Below are 26,517 nucleotides of genomic sequence, written 5' to 3'. Positions count from 1 at the left end.
GAGTGAAATAAGTCAAGCAGAGAGAGTCAAGTATCATATGGTTTCACTTATTTGTGGAGCATAACAAATAACATGGAGGACATGGGGAGATGGAGAGGAGAAGGGAGTTGAGGGAATTGGAAGGGGAGGTGAACCATGAGAGACTATGGACTCTGAAAAACAACCTGAGGGTTTTGAAAGGGCGGGGGTGGGAGGTTGGGGGAGCCAGGTGGTGGGTATTATGGAGGGCACGTATTGCATGGAGCACTGGGTGTGGTGCATAAACAAGGAATTCTGTTACGCTGAAAGAAATTAAAAAAATTAAAAAAAAACTGTTGAGCTTTGTTAAGAAATGAGAATGGAGAGGTAGGCAAAAGCTAAATCATAATGCCTTGATAGATTTTAAGCAGAACAGTCACTTCAGATGTTCTTATTCTAATAGTGTGGAAATGACTATAGAGTAAACATTACAGATTTTTTAAAGTGAAGGAGCTGCATCAAGGCAGTAACAACAGGGAGTATTTGCATGGGATGGGACGGAGAAGAGGTGTGGAGAGAATCAGTGGGGAATAGGTAGTACTTTGAGAGGCAAGATAAGTTTCTGCATTTGTTTTCCTTTGCTTTCTGAGGAGACACACAGGCCAAAGTACTAGAGAACATCAAAACATATCAAAGAGGAGAGCTGAACACAGGACATGGAGTTTGTAAATGCTATGGTTGAGGTAAAGACTTGAGAGTCACCGAGATACAGGAGGAAGATAATGTCTTCTTTTTTTTTTTTTAAGATTTCATTTATTTATTTGTCAGAGAGACAAAGAGAGTACAGGCAGGGAGAGTGGCAGGCAGAGGCAGAGGGAGAAGCAGGCTCCCTGCAGAGCACGGAGCCCAATGCAGGACTCAATTCCAGGATGCTGGGATCATGACTTGAGCCGAAGGCAGCCACTTAACCGACTGAGCCACCCAGGTATCCCAGAAAATAATATCTTAACAAGAAGAAAGAAAAGGCAATACTCTGGGGAATACCAATCTGAAGAAAAGAAACCCATAAAAAGGAAAAAAAAAAAAAAGCCAGAAAACTAACCAGGGAAAAACAGTAATAGGAGTTAAAGGAAGAATATTTCAAGGATAGACTGGTCAGGACTGAGAAACTTAATTAAAACAAAAATGTGTCCACTAAATTTGGCAAGCCAAGAGGTCAATGGTGACCTTATCAAGTGAATTTTTTTTTTTTTTAAAGATTTTATTTATTTATTTGTCAGAGACAGAGGGAGAGAGAGCGAGCGAGCACAGGCAGACAGAGAGGCAGGCAGAGGCAGAGGGAGAAGCAGGCTCCCTGCCGAGCAAGGAACCCGATGTGGGACTCGATCCCAGGACCCTGGGATCATGACCTGAGCCGAAGGCTCAACCAACTGAGCCACCCAGGCGTCCCTCAAGTGAATTTTAAATGAAGTGATTGGGGGGAGAGGGAAACCACAGCAAACTTAGTGAAAGGGAAATAAAGACAGAAAAAGTAAAATGTCTCTTCCAAAAACAGCTAAGAAGAGAAGCCAAGGAAAGAGGGGTGGTGGGTCTGTAACTTTTATACATGGGAGAGGCCTTCATGAGAAGAAGCACCAAAAAAGAATAACTATAGGAGGTAAATGGAATAACTGATGAAGAAAAGCAATGGAGATAGGAGGGGATAGGAATGAGACTAGAAATGAAGGAAATGGGGAGATGTATATACAGGCCTCAGACAAATTATAAAAGGCTGTCTGGGCTTCAATTTCTTTGCCTATAAAATGAGGGAAGAGGGAAGACCATTTACTTCAACAATAACTTTCATGACTCTGAACATTTCATACTTATCTCTCTAGACTATTCATGCCAATGATTCTGCCATCTAAAACTTGCCAGAAGAGATACATTTACCCTAAGATCATCCTAGAAAACAAGAGCAGCAAAAATGTAAAAGTTTAAAAAAAAAAAAAGGAAAAGAAAATGTGAAATCCTGTCATACCCTAAAAGGTAACCAACATAGTTGGCACAGTAGGAGTAAATTACTAAAAAACTTTTTCTGGGGACGCCTGGGTGGCTCAGTTGGTTGAGCAGCTGCCTTCGGCTCGGGTCATGATCCCAGCGTCCTGGGATCGAGTCCCACATCGGGCTCCTTGCTCGGCGGGGAGCCTGCTTCTCCCTCTGCCTCTGCCTGCCATTCTGTCTGCCTGTGCTTGCTCTCTCCCCCCCCCTCTCTCTGATAAATAAATAAAAATCTTAAAAAAAAAAAAAAAAACTTTTTCTGAAAGTAAGGGAAGGTATGATCCTTGATACGTGAAAAATGTACATATTTTTTTAAATGTCTTTGCAAAGTACTATTATACAACTTAACTGAAAGAGGCATCAAACCATTTAACTATCTAGTTCAGTGTCTGTTAATTTCAGAATAATCTTTTTCCCCAACAAGACCTGCCACAGAATCTCAGTTTAAAACTGATAATAAGAAAAGTGGTTTTGGCTGATGCAGGAGCTCCTTAGCCAATGGACTTGCTCCTAGGCCCCAGCTCTCCACTGAGTTTGAGACACTAATGGAGGTCTGAGTCCTTCATTTTCAAATCAAGAAAAACTACTCAGGGGGTTAGCTTAGCTTATGATCAACAATTAGCTAATTTTCCTTAGATTCAATGATGTGGTAAGTCAGATCAGGTACACATATGCTTACATCTCTTTCATTATTATTGTTTTTTTATGTTTTATTTATTTATGTGGCAGACAGAGACCACAAGTAGGTAGAGAGGCAGACAGAGAGAGAGGAGAAAGCAGGCTCCCCGCTGAGCAGAGAGCCCGATGTGGGGTCGATCCCAAGACCCTGAGATCATGACCTGAGCAGAAGGCAGAGGCTTTAACCCACTGAGCCACCCAGGCGCCTCATCTCTTTCATTATTTAAAAAAAAGTGCCACCAAGTTATCACTTATTAAATGTAAATGTGAGCTAACAAAGCACATCTGTATTCCCAACTACTTCCTTAATACCTACAATTAAAGAAATAACTTTAGACATAATTGTTGTTGTGAAGTGATTTAGTGTTTAATTCTATCATTTTATCCAAAACCACCCTGGGTGAAAAACAGGTTTTTTCCCTATCCCTGTAAAATAACTAAAGACACTTACCTAAACCAAAAGGGTTGCTAGTGGCAGAACCAGATGTGGAGTTAGTACTAGGAGCTGATGATGTGGTAACGTTGCTTCCACTGGTATTTGTTTGCTGAGCTGAATGATCCTGTGGCCTAGGAAAAATAACCAAATCATGGTGTAAAGAGTGGAACTAATTACTTTTAAAAGAACCTCTGAAATTTCCAGAATTCTCAGAAACAAAACTGTAAGTTTTTAGACCAATTCAAATTGTCATAAGGTAAACATCTGAGATAACTAAGCATTAAGAACATAAATATAAAGAAACATAGAAAAACCCTATACAAGTTATACTTTAACTGCTCCCCCCTAGTATAGGTATATAAATATTTCACTACAATCATAATGATAATGTAAGATACAGAGATAGGTCACCCCAAAGAGGAGAAATCAGTGAGTAATCACACCCATTAAAGCTTGACTATATAAGCAAATTTTATCTACTCCCTTCCAAGTTCTTCAGGACTGGGAGGCAGTTCTACTCAGCCCTCCTGAAATTGTTAAAAGTTAAAAATAAAAAGATGTCACCAAAAGGAGACTGAGAAATCAATACTAGTAATAACTTGTATTAATTTAATCCTTCATATTATTTCTAGGTAAAAAAATACACTTTCTGGAAACCCCTTCTATCTGATACCAGTTAAGAGTTCTGAATCTCACTCAATTCTAAGATGTACATTTTTTTCGTCAGAACATTTCTAAAGTCAAGATCTGTCTTACAACTGCTGAGAACCAGTTACCAACTGTCATGCCTATGTATTCTGTAGGACTTCAATTAAATGATTATACCAGACATGCTGTGTTATTTAATAACACATAACATGTCTTCAGGAGAGGCACCCTGGGTGGCTCAGTCAGTTAAGCATCAGCCTTTGGCTCAGGTCATGATCCAGGGTCCTGGGATTGAGTCCCACATTAGGCTCCCCGCTGAGCAGGGAGTCTGCTTCTCCCTCTCCCTCCGCCCACCCCACTAGTGCTTGCTCACTCTCGCACTCTCTCTCTCAAATAAATAAAATCTTAAAAAAAACTGTTAAAATGGGTATTCATTTGTGGTTTTCCAAGGAGATGAGACACCTATGAGCTTATCCCCAAATCTCCCTAAAACAAAAAGCATCACTAAAAACACATTAATTTGCTTATTCTGTAATTCAAACAATTCAGAATTATGACTTAAATTAGAAATATGACTTAATACTGATGAACTCCCTAAAATATCAATGTGTAAGCATAAGCATTACTGAATCATTTTTTTTAACTTGTTATCAAGAACAAATAAATTTTAATCTATCTAAATATTAATGGCAGAAAAAGCCATTAAAGCCAAGACTGTTTTTTTTTCCTTCATTCTTTTAAAAGATCTTATTTATTTATCTGAGAGAGGGAGCAGACACCCCATTGAGCAAGGAAGCCCAACATGGGGCTCAATCCCACACCCCTGAGCTCATGATCTGAGCAGAAGGCAGATGCTTAAGCAACTGAGTCACCCAGGAGCCCAAGACTTGTTTTTTAAGAAATACAGCTGACTCTTGAACAACACAGGTCTGAACTACAGATGTCCAATTATACTTCAATTTTTTTTCAATAAACACAGAACAGTACTATAAATGTATCCTCCTTGTGATTTTTTTTTTTTTAAAGATTGTATTTATTTGTCAGAGAGCGAGAGCGCGCACACATGTGCACAAGCAGGCAGAGGTGAAGAGAGAAGCAGGCTCCCTGCTGAGCAAGGAGCCCAATGCAGAACTCAATCCCAGGACCCTGGGATCATGACCTGAGAGCCAAAGGCAGTGGCTTAACCAAATGAGCCACCCAGGCGTCCCTCTCCTTATGATTTTCTTAATAACATTTTTCTCTAGCTTATAGTATGAAAACAGTATATAATACATGTAACATACAAAATATTTAATCAACTGTTCACATTACCAGCAAGTCTTCCACTCAATAGCAGGCTAGATAAAATTGTGAGGGAGTCAAAAGGTATTCTCAGATTTTTGACTACACGGCGACTGGTGCCCCTAACTCTTCCGGTATTCAAGGGTTAACTGTATAAACAGTATAAACTGTATATACATCACATCTAAAGCTCTAGGTCTTCTAAAAACATACCTGTTTTGTGTTTTTATGACAAGGTGAACGGTAAGCCCATCGTGAATTCCATGCTGACTCAAAGTATCTTGATCTTTTAAAATTTTTCCAGCAAATATCAACACAAGTTGGTCAGTATGTGATTTGAAACGTTTAGAAATTTCTTCCTTGAACTAAGTAAGATAAAAATAAAATAATTATTACAAGTGTTTGCATACCACCACCTAGTCTAGTTTCTACTAGTACTACAAAAAGGCCCCTTTTGACAGATACTGCAACAATTCAAACAATATAAAGATAGATTTTTTCTGCATCAGTATCTTAATCATGGTGGGAAATGAGTATTAACATTTCACTCATCTCCAACACTAAGGTGTTATTGTAAGTACACATGTCCTATATTCAACTTTCTGTTAAGGCCTGACAACTCATTTCTTCCCAATATCCTTGTTCTTTTTGTGTCAGTGGTGTTAACTATAGTTCAAGCCACACATAGCTGCTACCACATTTACAATAATCTAAGCCTCAGCTTTCCATCTCCAGTCCTGCTCCATTCTAGCTGAATACATATACAGTCAACCTCATTTTCTCAGCCTATTATACCTAGTTCCTCCCCACATTTTCCTTCAGCATTAACAAGAACTATCATCTACACAAACACACATACAGTATTATCGACATGCAAAAATACAGAGCAAAAATCTTTCCTTGAAGGACAGCAATGAAAAGAGTTAGTCAAGTAAACCGCAAAGTACAGAGGCAGCATAAGGGCAATTAAAGGAAGCTTTGCAATGAAACCTAAAGAAAGATTAGGAAGCAACCAAAAAAAACCCGAGGAAAGGGTTTCCAGAGACAATAACATGCAAAAACAGAGAAAAGATCTTCATACTATCTTTTAAAAACCTTATTTATTTAGATCAGTGTTTTTTTTTTCATATCTATATCACAATCACCTGTACGCTTAGGCTTTACTCCACCCTCCAAATCAGGAAATCTCAGAGTAGGCCAAGGAATCTATGTTAACAGACTACCTTATAGAATCAGTCCAAATTCTGAGAAGAATCACATCCTAAACCACTCTTCCCTATGCCCTACAGAAATGGGTTTCAGTAGATGAAGGCACGATCACCAAGGGAATTTTTTGGAAATAAAAGGGGGTATGTTTGGTAGGAAGTAGGAAGACACATTAAATAATACCTGAGATTTTATAAAATCTTGCAGAAGGCAGGGAAGGGGAAGTGCAGAGGGATATAAATAAAACAAGACAGACTATGTCAATCATTGTTGAAAATGAGAAGTGCATTAAAGGTCATCAGACTCTACCTTTGCGTATGAACACTCAGTGTAACTGTTTGTTTTTTAATCAAAAAGATAATTCAAAATTATGTTACAGTAAATATTTTGGAGCTTTTCCATCTGAGCTCACCTTCCTTTACCTGAAAATACATGACCTTTTTACCGAAGATAACAATTTCCAAACAACTAAAGAAATCTTTGTAAAATACTGTTTGATAATATCCTATAGAGGCCAATCAATAATTTAACCATTCTCCTATTACTGACATGTCACTTTTTCCTTTGATAGCTACTAGAAATAGCAACAACGTAATGAGCAGCAGAATACATGGTTTTGTATTTTTCTATTTTCTTTTTTTAAAGATTTTATTTCTTTGACAGAACGAGAAAGTGAGGATGATAGAGAGGCGAGACAGAGCGGGAAGCAGACTCCCTGTTGACAGGGAGCCCAACTCAAGAGACTGGAAACTAGATCCCACAACACTGAGATCAAGACCTGAGCCAAAGTCAGACTTTTAGCCATCTGAGCCACCCAGGTGCCACAGAACACTAAGGTTTCCCAGGACTGAATGACATGTATGTAAAATGCAAGCATCAAACACATTGAAGGTGGTCAACAAATTGTAGCTACTACAATGCCAGCTCTTTTACTCCTCAATAACTCTGAGGTAGATGGGTTTTAATCCTATTTCAGATACAGAAACAAAGACAGGCTCAATATGTCCCTCTCCATGACAGGCTAATAAACTCCCAGGTTAGGACTTCAAGGACTAATCCACCCAGATAAACTATAATCTGTTTCATATGTAAAACGAGATTAATTTAAATCTAAATGTATTTTCCTAGCCTTAAAGAAAACATTTTCAGAATCTTTAATATCCCTTATATGTCATTCTGAAACAAATGCTTTGTCTAACCCATAATCATATAGCATTTTAGCATATTTTAAGATTTGAAGGTAAAATGCCTTTCTGAAGGTAAATGAAACACATCTACTCTTACATCCTGTTAAATCCCCACTAAAATAGTAAAGGAGTTTTTAAAGTTTTATAGAGGTATAACTCACGTACCATACAATTTGCCCATTTAAAGGATACAGTTCAATCGTTTTCAGTATATTCAGAGATACATGCAATCACCACTAGAATTTTAGAACATTTTCATCTTCTCTAAAAGAAACTAATACCCTTTAGTTATTATCTCCCTATTCCCTCCATACCCTTAAGAAACCACTAATGTGGGGGCACCTGGGTAGCTCACTTATTAAGCATCTGCCTTCGCCTCAAGTCAAAATCCCGGGGTCCTGGGATCAAACCTCGCATTAGGCTCCCTGCTCAGCAGGAAACCCGATTCTTCCTCTCCCACTCCCCCTGTTTGTGTCCCCCTGTCCTCACTGCGTCTCTGTCAAATAAATAAATAAATAAATAAATAAATAAATAATCTTTAAAAAGAAAAAAAACCACACTAATCTACTCTCTACCTCAACAAATTTCCCCCAGGCTTGACATTTCACATAAATGCAATTATATAATACGCAGTCTTTGTAACTAGCTTCTTTTACTTAGCATAATGTTTTCAAGGTTCACCCATGCTGTAGCATGTACTAGAACTTCCTTACTTTTTATGGCCAAATACTATTCCATGCATGGACATACACTTTGTTTAGCCATTCATCAACTGATGGATATCTGGTTTGTTTCCACCTTTGGGCTCTTAGAAATAATGCTGTTATAAACATTCATATACAAGTTTTGGTGTGGACATAGGTTTTCATTTCTCTTTAGTATATATCTAGATGTAGAATTACTGGGTCATATGTATCTCTTCATTTAACCATTTGAGGAATCACCAAAGTGTTATTCTAAGTGGCTGGACCACTTAGTGGCTATACAGTCCCAACCACAACAAGTGGTTGTACATTCCCACCAGCAGTATATAATCCACATCCTCACCAATATTTATTATCTGACTTAATTCTAGCCATCCCAGTAGTTTTGATTTGCATTCATTCCTCTGACAGCTCCTGACACTGAACATCTGTTCATGTGCTTATTTATGTATCTTCTTTGGAGAATTTTTTATTCAGATTCCTTGCCCTTTTTTATATTGGTTTGTCTTTTTATTACTGAGTTACAAAAATTCTTTTTTTTAAATTTTATTTATTTACGTAATCTCTACACCAATGTGGGGCTTGAACTCACAAACCCAAGATCAAGAATCATGTGCTCTTCTGACTGAGCCAGCCAGGCACCCCTCAAAAATTCTTTATATATTCCAGATACAAATCTATTCCCGAGATAGGATTAGCAAAAAGAGATGACAGAACAAACTGAGACCTTTTAGTCTCAACTGGAACAAAATTTTAAAGCTGGACATCAGGTGGACACCTGATCAATTAATTTAGCAGACCCAAGAGAACTGAATTCTAAACTAGCAATGCAGAACAATAATCACTAATTCAATCCCTGGAATTCCCAGAAGACTGAGGCTGAGGGAAGGGGGTCATGAGTTGAGAGATGCCTAAAGGCTAAAACAAAGAGGACTACTTCCAAGTCTCAGAAGCAGACACACTAAGCAAATACTTGCCCCTCCTCAAACCCGACCAAAGGTCAGAGGATTTTTCTTCTCTGGAAAGGGAACAGAGAGTCTGGAGTCTGTTTTCATTGCAAAGTGGAAACAAGAGTGTAATACTAAATGAAGAAAATTAAGTAAACACAGACCTAGCAGATGCTGAGCCTTTTCCTCCTTCACCCCATATCTATCAAACAGAACACTGGCAGGAGGTCTTCACCATCGGGCAGGAAGACCATTAATATTATAGTGTCTCCAAGAGAATCTACCTATCCTAAAAGAAAAATATTTAAAGATATGGACATAAGAGTTTTTCCCAAGCACCCTAGAATAGTGATACCGAATCAGGGTGGGTGCTTCTATCCCCCCTGGGAAGCATCTGGCAAAGTCTGAAGATATTTCTGCTCATCACAACCACTGTCATCTGGTGGGTAGAGACCAGACATGCTGCTATACCTCCTACAATGCATAGGATAGTCCCAACAACAAAGTACTACCCAATTCAAAGTGGCAATATTGACAAGGTTGCAAAACTGCCCTAGAGCTGTACTTTTCAAAGTACCACCCCCAGATGAGCAACATTCACCATTACTAGGTTAACTTGGTAGAAATGCAAATTCTCAGTCCCCAGCCCAGACCAACCAAATCAGAAACCCCAGGGATGGGGCTCCACAATCTATGGTTTTTTAACAAAGCCCCACAGGTAATTTTGCCGCACACTAAAATTAAAGGACCACTGCCTGCTCTAGGTATAACAACAAATGTTCCCCAAAAATGAAGATGATAAAAAAAAACCATATTAAATGTCATCAAAAAAATACAACCTCACACACACACAATTCTCAACAAACAAGTTGCTAAGGAGGAAAAAGCAGAGAAGAACCTGTAGATGAAAATGAAATTTTTTTAAGTATCTCCATGCCCAGCATGGAGCCCAAGGCAGGCCTTCAACTCATGCCTTGAGATCGACCTGAGCTGACATCAAGAGTCTGATGCTTGGGGCGTCTGGGTGGCTCAGTGGGTTAAGGACTCTGCCTTCAGCTCAGGTCATGATCCCAGGGTCCTGGGATCGAGCCCCGCGGGCTCTCTGCTCCACAGGGAGCCTGCTTCCTCCCCTCTCTCTCTGCCTGCCTCTCTGCCTACTTGTGATCTCTGTCTGTCAAATAAATAAATAAAATCTTAAAAAAAAAAAAAAAAAAAAAGAGTCTGATGCTTAACCAACTGAGTCACCCAGGCACCCTGAAAATGAAACTTTTTAAGTACACATGGAACCCTCACCAAGACAGACCATAAACTGGATAACAGAAAAACCTTGGAAATTTAAAATAATGTAAATATATTCCCTGATAATATTGGAATTATATTAAAAATCAGTAACAGAAGATATCGAGAAAATCTGCAAGTTAACAAAATACTTCTAAAGGAAGGATAAAAAGGAAGTCTTGAATAGAAAGAAAGCACTTCCAACTAAATGAAAATGAAGCTAAGGTATGTCAAAATTTGTGAGATTCAGCTAAACCAATGCCTAGGGAAATTTATAATATTAAAGACTTATATTTAAGAAGAAAGATCACAATCTGTAATCTAAGTTTTAACCTTTAAAAAAATCAAAGAGCAAATGAAACTCAAGTGAGGAATTATTTTTAAAAAGGCAGAAACCAGGGGTGCTTGAGTGACTCAGTGGGTTAAGCCTCTGCTTTTGGCTCAGGTCATGATCTCAGGGTCCTGGGATTGAGCCCCACATCAGGCTCACTACTCAGTGGGGAGCCTGCTTCCCCCCCCCCTTTCTGCCTGCCTCTCTGCCTACTTGTGATCTCTCTATCAAATAAATAAAATCTTAAAAAGCAGAAATCAACAAAATAAAAACAGAGTAAGAGAAAAATCTTTTAAATATAAGTAAAATTCATTAAAAAAAGAAAATCTAGCTAGATTAACCAAGATAAAACAGCAAGACACAAATTAACAATATTAGAACAACAGAGGGGAAAGACTACAGATTTCTTGAACAGTAAAAGGATAAGGGACACTCCACACACATATGTATATGACAACTTCGATGAAACAAGTCAATTTCTTCAGAGTCAAGCTACCAGAACTCATTCAATCTCTTTTGAAAATACAAAAGGGAAATGTTCTCAACTCATTTCATGAGGCCAATACCCTGATAACCAAAGCAAGAAAACAAAATAGAAGACAACTACAAACCAAAATCCCTCAGGAAAACAAACGTAGAAAATCTCCACAATCATCCAGCACTATACGGAGAAACAAGAGGCTAAGCCAAATTTGAAAATTAATTTATATCAACAGACAAAGGAAGAAAAACCATACAATCTTATGAGTCAACAGTAAAAAAAGCAAGTGACAACATTCATTCATGATGAAAGTCTCAGCAAATTAGGAATAAAAGGGCACTACTTAGACCTGATAAAGTGCATCAAGGAAATATGTGCAATTAACATCATATTTAATGGTGAATGCTTTCCCACTAAGATCAGGAACAAAGTAATGATATCCACCCCCAGCACGCCAGCACCACCACTCTACTCAACACAGTATATTCAAAGTCCCAGTCAATTCAACAAGGCAGGAAAAGAAAGAGATAGATAACAGGAAAAGGAAACAAAGAAACAAGAAACTTATCAGTCACTTGCAATGCCTTATCTGCACTCCACTTCAAAAAAATTTTTTTAATTTATTTTTTATTTTTTTATAAACATATAATGTATTTTTATCCCCAGGGGTACAGGTCTGTGAATCGCCAGGTTTCCGCACTTCACAGCACTCACCATAGCACATACCCTCCCCAATGTCCATAACCCCACCCCCCTCTCCTGACCTCCCTCCCCCCAGCAACCCTCAGTTTGTTTTGTGAGATTAAGAGTCACATATGGTTTGTCTCCCTCCTGATCCCATCTTACTTCATTTATTCTTCTCCTACCCCCCCAACCCCCCATGTTGCATCTCCACTTCCTCATATCAGGGAGATCATATGATAGTTGTCTTTCTCTGACTGACTTATTTCACTAAGCTTGATACCCTCTAGTTCCATCCAGGTCGTCGCAAATGGCAAGATTTCAAAAAAATTAATCTTTTTAAGCAAATGAGAAACAAGCCTGATGGAATGAAAATATTTGCAAAAGACACATCTGATAAGGACTATTATCCAAAATACAGAAAGAAGTGGGGCCCCTGGGTAGCTCAGTTGGTTAAGCAACTGCCTTCAGCTCAGGTCATGATCTCTGGGTCCTAGGATCCAGCCCCTACCTCAGGCTTCCTGCTCAGAGGTTGAGTCTCTTCTCCCTCACCCTCTACCCTTCCCACCTTCCCATGCTCATGCGCGCTCTCTCTCTCGCTCGCTCGCTCTCAAATAAATAAAATCTTTAAAAAATATACACAAAGAACACCCAACAATAACAAAATTAAACAACCTGATTTAAAAAATGGGCAAAAGACTTTAACAGACACCTCACCAAAAATGATATACAAAATGCAAACAAGCACATGAAAAGATGCTCCACATCATATGTCTTTAGGGAACTGGGGAAAAAACAAAAACAAAAACAAAAAAAACTAAGGATCACGCTACACTCTTATTACAGAATGTCCGAATCCAAAATACAACACTAGATGCCAGCACGGATGTAGAAAAGGAACTCTTATTCACTGCTGATGAGGCACCATTTGGTATACTTTGGAGGCCAGTCTGACAGTTTTTGATAAAGCTCTTACCACTTGATCCAGCAATCACACTCCCTGCTATTTACCAAAGAACTTAAAAACTTACGTCCATACAAAAGGAGAAAATCAGAAGCTAAGCAGTATTAACAAACGATAAAAGCTGCAAACTCATGTCCACACAAAAACCTGCACACAGTTATTTATAGCAGTTTTATTCAATATTGTCAAGACTCAGAAGCAAACCAAGATATTCTTCAGTAGGTGAATGAATAAACTGTAGTACATCCAGACAATGGAATATTACTCAGTGCTATATATACATACATAAAACCATGAGAAAACAGCAAGTAATTGTAAATACATATTACTAACTCTGAGGAGCCAATCTGCAGAGTCCACATATTGTATAATTATAACTATATGACATATATGACATTCTGGAAAAAGCAAAACTATGAGATCAGTGGTTGCTAGGGGTTCGGAAAGGATGATGAATAGGCACATGTCATTAAACCTTTGTCAAAACCCAAAGCATGTAAAAACATCAAAAGTGTATCTTAAAGCATGGGGAGCACCTTGGTGGCTTGGTCGGTTGGGTATCTAACTTTGTCTCAGGTCATGATCCCAAGGTCAGCAGAGAGTCTGCTTGTCCCTCTACCTCTGCCCCTCCCCCCACTCAAGCTTTCTCTCAAATAAATTTTTTAAAATCTTTAAAATTTAAAGGGAAGAAGGAGTGAATCTTAAACTATGGACTTCAGGTGATGATGCCCATCAATTATAACACATGCACTATTATGGGGTGGGATGCTGATGGTATGAGAGGGGGGAGCAGGGGATATGGAAATTCTACCCACTGCTCAAATTGCTGTTCTCAAAAAATACAAGTCTTTTTTTGAAAACAAAAACATAAAATAAATTCATACTATTACTATGCTAAAAAAAAATCACTGAGATAACAGAAATTTTGAACCGATGAAATTAAGGAATTATTCACTGCAAAGGCAGGATAATGTATTTTTTTTTTAAAAGGTCCTTATTTTTGAGGGCGCCTGGGTGGCTCAGTGGGTTAAAACCTCTGCCTTCAGCTCAGGTCATGATCCTAGAATCCTGGGATCGAGTCCCACATCAGGCTCTCTGCTTAGCAGGGAGGATGCTTCCTCCTCTCTCTCTCACTCTGCCTGCCTCTCTGCCTACTTGTGATCTCTGTCAAATAAATAAATAAAATCTTAAAAAAAAAAAAAGTAAATAAAAGGTCCTTATTTTTTAGAGATACATGCTGAAGTACTAAGGGATGAATGGATATAATGCATGAGAGATGCATCAAAATGATGAGGAAGGGCTGGGAGCCTAGGCAGTTCTGCTGGTTAGGCCTCTGCCTTCAGTTCAGGTCACGATCCCAGTGTCCTGGGATCAAGCCCCATATGGAGCCTGCTTTCCCTTTCCCTCTGCCCCTCCCCCTCTGCTCCGTGCTCTCCACCCTCCTCTCTCAATAAATACATAATATCTTTAAAACAAAAATGATGAGGAAGAGGGAGGTACCTTAAGGGAAAATATACCTGAAACAAGACTGGCTTTAAGATTAGCTGTCAAAACTGAGTACAGGATTCCTGAGAGTCTAACTTACTATATCTACTCCCTATATACTTTAAATCACCCATAATAAGAAAAAATTTAAAAGAAGGAAGAAAAACTGGCCTAATAATAAAAAAAGAAAGGTTGAAAACTAAAATAAAAAGGGTATTACTAAACAAAGTGAGGCTATTCTAATCAACAAACAGACTTTAACATAAAAGCAACTAGGACATTTCAATGTTCTGAAGTGTTAAATTCACAAGATAAAACTTTAAAAGTATACATACATAATAAAACAGCTTCAAAGTACATAAAATAAAAACAAAACATAACCACAAAGAAGAATAGACAAATCTGAAAGTACAGTAAGATTTTAGCACATTTACCTCAGTACCTGATAGAATAAAACAGGCCAACACACACACACACACACACACACACACACACACACAGACTTGAACATAATTAACAAATGTCCTAATGGAATGTGTAGAAAACTGCACCCAACAACTGCAGAATAAACATTCCTCTTAAGTACATTTATAAAATCAGACCATATGCTGTGCCATAAAGCAGGGCAACATATTTCAAATGAAAATCGTACCAAACATGTACTATGACCACATGCAAATTAAATACTACCATGCAATTAAACAGTACCAAAAAGAGAAATCAATAAAATTCTATACAACTGGAAAATTCTGTGTCCTAAGCAGGACATAAAAAGTAACCATTAAGAAAAGGAGGGGGGCACAATAGGGGTGCCTGGGTGGCACAGTTGGTTAAGCATCTGCCTTCATCGGGTCATGATCTCAGGGTCCTGGGAACACACCCCACATAGGGCTCCCTGCTCAGAGGAGAGTCTGTTTCTCCCTTTCTGCCTGCCCCTTCCTCCCCCTTGTGCTCCCACGCATGTTAGCACGTGCTCGCTCAAATAAATAAAAATAAATAAATTGAACTATCATTAACAGAGATAAGAGAGAGAAACATCTTAAATACCAACAATCAAGAGAGCCTGAATCCAGATTTTACACAGGATATGTACAAATATCAAGACAACCCAATTAAAAAACGGTCAAAAGACTAAAACAAGAACTTCACAAAATTAAAGTTAAAGGACTAGCACAAATGAAAAGCTGCTTTTCAAAACAACAACAACAAAAAGCTGCTTTTCCTATTTAATTATCAATCAGATAACTTCAAATTAAAACCAGCGATACACTTACAGAATGGTTCAACTTGAAAGACGTAGAGCAACCAGAATCCACAAACATTACAGACATAAGTACAGGCTGGTATATTCTGGAAAAATATTTTGAGGCAGAAGCTGAATCAATGCTTACTCTACTGACCCAACAATTCCACTTACAGGATTATATCTAACAAACAAACAGGTCCACAGGTACACCAAAAGATATGTTCAAGGAAGTTCAAACCAGTATTCTTTATTAGCCAAAAACTTGAAACAACTCAACTGTTCTTTAACTGCAGAAGAAACTGTGGTATATTTACTTAATATGATAGTACACATGATGACAACAAATGAACTACAGCCACATGTCACCATGGATCCCTGAATGCAGAGCAAAAGCCAATCACAAATGAAGATAAACTGTGACTTCTCTTCTATAAAGTTTAAGAAAAAAGGGAGGGGCAAAATCCAGAGTGTCAAAGTGAGAATAGTGGTTATCTTTGGGAGGAGGTGGTGATTACAAGGGTGGAACTCTTGATTCGCAGGGGCTTTAGAGCAACTCAAGTATGAGTTCATAGCGCTTCATAGAGCAAGTTGGAAAGCATTATGTCAGAGACAGTGGTAGAGTACAGCTATAGCTCTAGTACTATAGAGAGGAAAATTTTATCATCTGACCACCAATTATAATTCAGTTCTTATAAAAATAAATTTTAAATGTCAAGCCAATCTCAAAATATTTAGATATTAGAACCACTCCCAAACAGAAGACTAATGTAATACTGTAAAAGACTAATGCGATTATTCTGAGTAAATTATCCAAAGCTTGGAACAAACTAGCAAAAAACAAAGGCTTAATTACTCAATTCAGTGGCCCGATACTCCATACACCATACACCATACTTTTAATCATACCATATCAAACAAATATGATATGCTTTTCCAAATATGTTGTACTTCAGAAAACTATAATCCAAACATGATCAACATAAACAATGTTATGGTTTTTTAAATTAAATTAACATATAATGTATTGTTTGTTTCAGGGGTAGAGGTCTGTGATTCATCAATCTTACACAATACACAGAGCTCATCAAACACATACCCTCCCCAATGTCCATCACCCAGCCACCCCAACCCTCCCACACCCCTCCAACTCCAGCAACCTTCAGTTTGTTTCCTGAGATTAAAAGTCCTTTATGTTTTGCCTCTCTCTGGTTTCATCTTTTCATTTTTTCCCTCTCTTCCCTCATGATCCTTTGTCTTGTTTCTCAAATTCCACATCAGTGAGATCATATGGTAATTGTCTTTCTCTAACTGACTTATTTCACTTAGCATTAATACCCTCCAGTTCCAACCATGTCATTGCAAATGGTTACGATTTCATGTTTTTTTTAATTAATTTTTAATTTTTAATAAACATATATTTTTATCCCCAGGGGTACAGGTCTGTGAATCACCAGGTTTACACACTTCACAGCACTCACCAAAGCACATACCCTCCCCAATGTCCATAATCCCACCCCCTTCTCCCAAACCCCCTCCCCCAAGCAACCCTCAGTTTGTTTTGTGAGATTAAGAGTCACTTATGGTTTGTCTCCCTCCCAATCCCACAATTTCATGTTTTTGATGGCTGCATAATATTCCATTCTATATATATACACACCACATCTTCGTTATCCATTCATCTGTCGATGGACATCTGGGCTCTTTTCATAGTTTGGCTATTGTGGACATTGCAGCTATAAACACCGGGGTGCACGTGCCCCTTCAGATCACATTTCTATCTTTGGGGTAAATACCCAGGAGTGCAATTGCTGGGTCGTAGGGTAGCTGTATTTTCAAATTTTTGAGGAACCTCCATCTGTTTTCCAGAGTGGCTGCACCAGCTTGCATTCCCACCAACAGTGTAGGAGGGTTCCCCATTCTGCATCCTCACCGACCTCTGTCATTGCCTGATTTGTTAATTTTAGCGATTCTGACTGGTGTGAGGTGGTAGCTTATTGTGGTTTTGATTTGTATTTCCCTGATGCCGAGTGATGCTGAGCACTTTTTCATATGTCAGTTGGCCATCTGGATGTCTTCTCTGCAGAAATATCTGTTCAGACTGGATTATTTGGGTATTGAGTTTGAGAAGTTCTTTATAGATTCTGGATATTAGCCATTTTTTTTTAAGATTTATTTATTTGATAGAGATCACAAGTAGGCAGAGAGGCAGGCAGGTTGGGGTGAGGGGGAGCAGGCTCCCCACTGAGCAGAAAGCCCGATGTGGGGCTCAATCCCAGGACCCTGGGATCATGACCGGAGCCGAAGGCAGAGGCTTTAACCCACTGAGCCACCCAGGTGCCCCTGGATACTAGCCTTTTATTTGACATGTCATTTGCAAATATCTTCTCCCATCCTGTCAGTTGTCTTTTGGTTTTGTTGACTGCTTTGCTGTGCAAAAGGTTTTATCTTGATTTAAAAAAGAAAAAAAAAAAAAGTTCATTTTTGCTCTTGCTTCCCTTGCCTTTGGTGATGTATCTAGGAAGAAGTTGCTGAGACTGAGATTGAAGAGGTTGCTTCCTGTATTCTCCTCAAGGATTTTAATGGACTCCTGACTCCTATTTAGGTCTTTCATCCATTATGAGTCTATTTTTGTGTGTGGTGTAAGGAAATGCTCCAGTTTCATTCTTCTGCACGTGGTTGTCCAATTTTCCCAACACTATTTGTTGAAGAGACTTTTTTTTAATATAAGATTTTGTTTGTTTATTTAACAGACAGAGATCACAAGTAGGCAGAGAGGCAGGCAGAGAGAGAGGAAGGGAAGCAGGCTCCCTCCCGAGCAGAGAGAGCCCAATGCAGGGCTCGATCCCAGGATCCTGGGATCATGACCTGAGCTGAAGGCAGAGGCTTTAACCCACTGAGCCACCCAGGCGCCCCAAGACTGTCTTTTTTCCACTGGATATTCTTTCCTGCTTTATCAAAGATTAGTTGATGATAGAGTTGAGGGTCCTTTTCTGGGTTTTCTATTCTGTTCCATTGATCCATGTGTCTGTTTTTGTACCATTAAGTACCAAACTGTCTTAATGGTGACACCTTTGTAATAGAGCTTAAAGTGCAGAATTGTGATGCCATCATCTTCATTTTCTTTTTAAACATTCCTCTGGCTACTTGGAATCTTTTCTGGTTCCATAAAAATCTTAGTATTATTTGTTCATTTCTGTGAAAAAAGTTGACGGCATTTTGATAGAGACTGTATTAAATGTGTAGATTGCTCTAGGTAGCATACACATTTTCACAATATTTGTTCTTCCAATCCATGAGCATAGAATGTTTTTCCATTTCTTCATGTCTTCCTCAGTTTCTTTCATGAGTACTTTATAGTTTTCTGTTGCTTCTTTGGTTAGATTTATTCCTAGGTATCCTATGGTTTTGGGTACAGTTGTAAGTGGCACTGACTGCTTAATAACTCTATCCCTACACTGTGAAGAGTTTTAATCAAGAAAGGATGCTGTACTTTGTCAAATGTTTTTTCTGCATCTATTGAGAGGATCACATGGTTCCTGTCCTTTCTTTTATTAATGTATTGTATCACACTGATTGATTTGCAGATGTTGAACCAACCTTGAAGCCCAGGAATAAATCCCACTTTGTCATCGTGAATAATCCTTTTAATATACTGTTGGACCCTATTGCTAGTATTTTGGTGAGAAATTTTACATCCATGTTCATCAGGGATATTCATCTGTAATTCTTTTTGGTAGGGTCTTTATCTGGTTTGGGGACCAAGGTAATGCTGGCCTCATTGCTGAAACTCGTAACTGATGAAACTCATAAAATGAGTTTCAAAGTTTTCCTTCCATTTCTTTTTTTTTGGAAGAGCTTTAGAAGAATAGGTATTAATTCTTTAAATGTTTGGCAGAATTCCCCTAGGAAGCCATCTGGCCTTGGGCTCTTTTTTTGTTAGGAGATTTTTGATTACTGCTTCAGTAAAATCTTTTTAAGATTTTATTTATTTATTTGACAGACCCTTAATGGGTCTGTTCGTGTTTCCTGTTTTTTTCCTGGTTCAGGTTTTGGTAGTTTACATGTCTCTAGGAATGCATCCATTTCTTCCAGATTGTCTAATTTGCTGGCATATAGTACTGCTCATAATATGTTTGTATTTCTTCGGTGTTGGTTGTGATCTCTTCTCTTTCATTCATGATTTTATTAATCTGGGTCCTTTCTCTTTTCTTTTGTTAGTCTGGCCAGGGGTTTATCAATATGATTAATTCTTTCAAAGAACCAGCTCCTAGTTTCATTGATTTGTTCTACTGTTCTTTTGGTTTCTATTTCATTGATTTCTGCTCTGATCTTAGTTATTTCTCTTCTCCTGCAGGGTTCAGGCTTTATTTGCTGTTCTTTCTCCAGCTCCTTTAGATGTAGGGTTAGGCTGTGTACTTGAGACCTTTCTACCTTTCTTGCTTCTTGAGAAAGGCTTTTATTGCAAATACCTCCCTCTTAGGACCGCCTTGCTGCATCCCCAAAATTTTGAAGTTTTATTTTCATTTTCATTTGTTTCCATGAATTTTTTTTCAATTATTTAATTTCCCGGTTGACCCATTCATCCTTTAGTACGTCCATTCATCCTTTAGCCTCCACATATTTGACTTCTTTCCAACTTTCCTCTTCTGGTTGAGTTCGAGTTTCAAAGTGTCGTGGTCCAAAAATATGCAGGGAATGATCCTAATCTTTTGATACTGGTTAAGACCTAATTTGTGATCCAGGATGTAATCTATTCTGGAGAATGTTCCATGTGCTCTAGAGAAGAATGTGCATTCTGTTGTTTTGGGATGGAATGTTCTGAAACTATCTGTGATGTCCATCTGGACCCATGTGTCAATTAAAACTATTTCCCTGCTGATCTTTTGCTTAGGTGATCTGTCCATTTCAGTGACGGGGTGTTTAAGTCCCCTACTAGCACTGTATTACTGTTGATGTGTTTCTTTGATTCTTGTTATTAACTGGCTTATATAAGTGGCTGCCCCCATGTTAGGGACATAAATATTTACTATTGTTAGATCTTCTTGTTGGATAGATCCTTTATGATATGGTGTCCTTCCTCATCTCTTATTAGTCTTCTGGTTTAAAACCTAATTTGTCTGATATAAGGATTGCCACCCCAGCTTTCTTTTGATGTCCATTAGCATGATAAACGGTTTTCTACCCCCTCACTTTAAATTTGGAGGTGTCTTTGGGTCTAAAATGAGTCTCCTGCAGACAGCATATTGATGGGTCTTGTTTTTTCATCCAATCTGATACCCTAAGTCTTTTGATTGGGGCATTCGGTCCATTTACATTCAGGGTAACTATTGGAAGATACAAATTTAGCACCACTGTATTGCCTATAAGGTGACTATTACTGTATATTGTCTCTGTTCCTTTCTGGTCTATGTTACTTTTGGGCTCTTTCTGCTTAGAGGACCCCTTTCAATATTTCCTGTAGGGCTGGTTTGTTTATTGCAATTTTTTTTTTTTAGTTTCTCTTTGTCCTGGAAGCTTTTTATCACTCCTTCTATTTTCTTTTTCTTTTTTTTTTTTTTAAGATTTTATTTATTTATTTGACAGAGACACAATGAGAGGGGGAACAAAAGCAGAGGGAGTGGGAGAGGGAGAAGCGACTTCCTGCTGAGCAGGGAGTCTGATGCAGGGCTTGATCCCAGGACCCCAGGATCATGACCTAAGCCAAAGTCAGACACTTAACGACTGAGCTACCCAGGTGCCCCTCCTACTTTCAATGACAGCCTAGCTGGACAAAATATTCTTGGCTGCATATTTTTCTTGTTTAGTACCCAACAATGTTATGTTTTTATAGAAGGACCAAAACTCTACATACTTCAGATTTCCTTAAACTCCTATTCTGCACTCTTCAGGCAGATGGAAGGAGTTTCAGCTACTAGTGGCTTCAAAATATCAAAATTTTCTAACATCTGAACTCTACTTCCATGTCTGTTTTATTTACTACCCTTTTACTGAACACAAAAGAGAAAATCAGAGGCTAAGTAGTGTTGACAAGACAAAAAAAAAAAATAAACCAGCAACCTTAAAAACTATCAAAGAGGTTTTACAAAGCAGTTTTACACAGGGGTTTTACAGCCCACAGATACTATTTCTCTGCAGAAACATAAAACTTATGCAACAAATTATATAAAGTGTTTCCATATACCTAGGGAAGAATCTTAACCACAATGGAAAGGTTTTTATAATTTACTTGTATGTAGACCATCTAGATACTCTTATTTTTGTCCTGAGGCCCATGTTGCCACCACTAACTCAAAATGAAAAATATTTGCTAGAATGGGCCTCTAAGGATCCATGTTTCCTATAAATATATGCTTCCTACTCTGCTCTTGCACTGACAACCTACAGTAATAACCAACGAGCCAAACAGTTGAAAACTTAGAAGTAGTAGACATTTTCCCAATAACCAGAAGAGTCAAAATTCTGAAATACTTCAAATAATTTGAAATTAAACCAGCATGTACAAAACAACTGTCACTAGCCACTTCTCTCAACATCATCCAAAGTTAGGTGTTTCACATTAATGGATTCTCCAGCTAATTTATGTTTACCCTGTATGATTACCAAAATTATTTTCCATTCTACTGAATATAATGTAACTTTTTGAAAAGGCTGAAGTTACTGCTGCACTCGTATCAACTGCTGTCCTGCAATACAATGACACTGTTCCAGACTCTCAGGGTGTCCTTTATCTGCTTTTTTGCCAGACTGAGTTCTTACTTTGATAGCGTATCTCCCCTTCCCCCAAAATTTGCTGTTTTTAATCAGGAGGAAGAGGCAAATAAGTAATCAAGAATTAGAAAACCAGGGGCGCCTTGGTGGCTCAGTGGGTTAAAGCCTCTGCCTTCGGCTCAGGTCATGATCCCAGGGTCCTGGGATTGAGGCCTGCATCGGGGAATCTCTGCTCAGCAGGGAGCCTCCTTCCTCCTCTCTCTCTGGCTGCTTCTCTGTCTACTTGTGATCTCTGTCAGTCAAATAAATAAATAAAATCTTAAAAAAAAAAAATTAGAAAAGCATATAAAATAGAATGCTGAGATAATCTGAAATGCTCTCCCGACATGAAAACGTGTGATGTAGTATATCAGATTTTATGATACCAATCTCTGCTGTTCAGGGTCCACTTCACTTACTTCCTGTTCTTGACTGACTGGGGGAAGAAAGAGACACACATGCAGGTGGAGTGAGGAGGGAACCAAGTGGTAAGAAAAAAAAAAAAAAAAATCTTGGTTTTGCCACTTTCAAACCTTGAGGTTGTTACCTAAGGCTCTCTGACCCTAGGTTCCCTCATCAGTAAAATGGAGGTAATATTTAATCTGCAGGGCTGATGCAAGAATTTAAAGAGGTATGTGAAGTGGCAGAATACTCACACTCATGCAAACACTCAAATATTCTACCCTAATTATGTGAAGATAAACTTTGAATTATAACCACTTTTATAAAATAAAGTTAACCTAAAAAAATAATAAAATAAATACAATTAAGTTAATCTGACTTTTAACTTAGCTAAAAGAAATACTGTCATCCTTTACAACTATCCCACAATCCAAACTTGCTTTTAGCTGTCTCTGCTCCTATTAAGTATCTTCAGAAAAAAATATATTTTGCAATCTTTTAAAGATTTTATTTATTTATGTGACAGAGTGAGAGGGATCACAAGTAGGCAGAGAGGCAGGCAGAGGGGGGCAGGGAAGCAGGCTCCCTGCTGAGCAGAGAGTCCAATGTGGGACTCAATCCCAGGACTGTGAGATCATGACCTGAGCTAAAGGCAGAGGCTTAACCCACTGAGCCACCCAGGCACCCTTGCAACCTTTTAAAACAAAAGCTCTGAATGTTAAAAGACACATACTAATTGTATTCCTTGCAGAACCACATATGGATAGCATTTAGCAAGAATTTTCTAAGTAGTTGTCTGAATAATATACTACGTGCTAACATTTGCTATTTTAGTATTTTAAGTCACAAGTCTTTTAATCAGTTCCTCACTCAATATTGCTAATCTCTTCAAACAAATCCATACTCAATAAATCATCCTATGTTATAGTTCATCCAGTTATCACTCTCCAAATAGTGATGTCCAAGTGACCTTAATTAGTATTCTCATAAAAAAAACACCGCATAAATCTAACACAAAGATATTTAGTATGAGACTTAACTAGATACAGGAGCAGCTATACAGGAAAAGGACACCTTCTTATAAATATAAAATTGAACACTCAGCCATAAACATTATAGTGCATTAGCCATAAAATATACTATTTTAAAAAGTTTCTATGATCTAAACATGACAAAGAACAGAAAACTAAATGTTTATCTATTCACATGCTAGGATACTATTTAAGCTTTCTTCTGCTGCAAAAAATTAAGACTCAATTCACTGGCAAATAAAAGGATGTGGGAGGGAAGAAACCAATACAAGTACAGCAAATAAATGCTGAGCCAGGCACTTTATACATATTATCTCACGAAATCCTCCATACAATCTAGTGAATCAAGTACAAGTATTATATCCAAGTTAAAAATGCTGCCAGTGAGGCTCAAAGGAGTAAAGCACCTTGCTCAAAGATCTCTCCAATTCCAATGTTCATGTTCTCTCCAAAATATAGATCACATTTCAATATACTTAAATTAATATGCCAACACACACTTCACCTTTCTCAAAATCCTACCAAGACTTTTACAAATAATAAATAAATAATAGTGGAATAAGTTAGTTCCAAACATGCCAATATGAAAGACCACCAACAGGTGAAAGGACAGTAAGCAAAGTGCAGAGCAATGACCCATCTGCTAAACATGAATAAACAGAAAGTTACATATGGGTATATAAATACTTTTCTGAACAGAACCGCCAGAAGAGTCTTAAAGGCTATAAAAAATTTTTACCAAAAATCATTATACCCAAGTCTAACTGTAGAAATCTGTAACAGCAGTTCCTTCACCAGTAATAAATAAACCAAGCAGTCTATGTTACATCTGTAAGAAATCAAACTAGCTCATGATGGCATAAGTTTACCTGTAAAGACCAGACTTCATACCTTCTGAGGTAATGAAAATACTCTGCATTAAGTACAGGCACACATATATAATTTTTATCATACCTGTAATGAGTGGAACGTTTTGTATACTAACTCAAAACTTTTTGCATCAAACAGCAGATTTACAGAAGGTAACAACTTTAGTCTCTAAAAAAATTCCAATCCTAATTTTTTTTTAAAGATTTTATTTATCTATTTATTTGACAGAGAGAGAAAGTTCACAAGCAGGGAGAGAGGCAGGCAGAGAAGAGGGGAAGCAGGCTCCCCACTGAACAGAAAGCCCGACGTGGGGCTTGATCCCAGGACCCTGAGATCATGACCCGAGCCGGAAGGCAGAGGCTTAACCCACTGAGCCACCCAGGCTCCCCTCCAATCCTAAATTTAATGAGATTTTCTTTTTTTTAAATAGTGGAAGCTGCACAGAAAAACAACAGAAATAATGCCATTAGACAATTAAACTAAAAACAAACATCACATTTTTCTAAGTAAATCACTGTTAAAAGTATCCCCCAAATAAGGAAAAGATATTGCAAATAAATCTTTAAAACACCATCTGCTCATTTAATAATACTTGCATTACACAACAGGTGCCAAGCACCATGGGACTGAGGGATAAGCAAAACAGCCCTTACCCTTGCAAATTCAGTATGGGATGGGAAAGATAAAGTACATATAATCACAAAATGGTATCACAAATTAGAATTGTTGAACTCACTTAGACTGGTAAGTCCAATCAAACTCTGTTAACATTTTTTTTTTTAAAGATTTTATTTATTTATTTGACAGACAGAGATCACAAGTAGGCAGAGAGGCAGGCAGAGAGAGAGGAGGAAGCAGGCTCCCTGCCGAGCAGAGAGCCTGATGTGGGACTCGATCCCAGGACCTGAGATCATGACCTGAGCCGAAGGCAGTGGCTTAACCCACTGAGCCACCCAGGCGCCCATCATTTTTTAATTAACATTTAAATAAACTTGAATCACTAAACTGTATACCTAATTAACATTACACTATAGCTTAACTGGAATTTAAATAAAAACAAACAAATGAGCTTTAAGACAGAAAAACTCAGCCAGAGAAAAGTCAAGGCAGCCTGGAATAGTGGTTAAGTGTGGGGTCCAAAGCTAGGCACTGGATCTGAACACCTAGGCTCTACTATTTAACAGATATCTGAATTTGATCACGTTATTAACCTGAATCTGTTTCTTATTTTTAAAGATTTATTTCTTTGAGAGAGACAGAGCAGGTGGAGGGACAGAAGGAGAGGGAGAGAGTATCCTAAGCAGATTCCACACTAAGCACAGCCCCCAATGCAGGGCTTGATCTCATGAGCCTGAGATCAGAACCTGAGCTGAAACCAAGAGTCAGCTGCTTAACTGACTGAGCCACCCAGGTATCCTTTTTTCTTCATTTTAAAAAAGGGTTAATCATACTTTCATCATAAAGCTGTGAAACTTAAAATAATAATAATAATGTATTACACCTTGGTAAGTCTAGAATAAATAATAGCTATTCTATTACTGTCATTAGCAGCACTGGCAAAGGCCCAGAGATGAAAAGAACTAGTGAGTGGTATCTGGGGGAAACAAGACATATGAATGGCTGAAATGCAGTGAATAATAGAGGAAAGGTAAGTAAGGAGCAAGACTTGAAGACTCTATTAGGTGCTCTATGTAATTCAGAAGTCTGTAGTCACACATAACATTAGTCCAAATTGAGATGTGTTATAATCATAAAATATACTTCAGATCTTGAAGACTTAGAATTTAAAAAAAAAAAAAAGGAAATGTATCTCACCTTTTTATGTCTACTTACATGTTGAAACGACATTCAGGACATACTGCATTAAATAAAACATATTATTAAAATTACAATACCCAAAAGGTAAACAATGCAGT

The 26,517-nt window shown here is 38.1% G+C and overlaps 1 protein-coding gene across 2 annotated transcripts in view; it reads right to left on the bottom strand.

Moving 5' to 3' along the window:
• UBQLN1 (ubiquilin 1) overlaps positions 1–26,517 on the bottom strand; it is a 53,236-nt gene that overhangs the window by 19,323 nt on the left and 7,396 nt on the right. For both annotated transcript variants that reach the window (XM_059411788.1, XM_059411789.1), the window contains exons 2-3: positions 5,255–5,406; positions 3,128–3,243 (exon numbers count right to left, since the gene is read on the bottom strand). In XM_059411788.1, the coding sequence (XP_059267771.1) occupies positions 3,128–3,243; positions 5,255–5,406 (268 nt within the window). The remainder of the gene's footprint in view (positions 1–3,127; positions 3,244–5,254; positions 5,407–26,517) is intronic.

The sequence above is a fragment of the Mustela nigripes genome, chromosome 9, assembly GCF_022355385.1.
Source record: "Mustela nigripes isolate SB6536 chromosome 9, MUSNIG.SB6536, whole genome shotgun sequence".
NCBI classification, from domain to species: domain Eukaryota; kingdom Metazoa; phylum Chordata; class Mammalia; order Carnivora; family Mustelidae; genus Mustela; species Mustela nigripes.
Note: the sequence above shows the minus strand (reverse complement) of the source record. Positions and strands in the feature narration are given on the sequence as shown.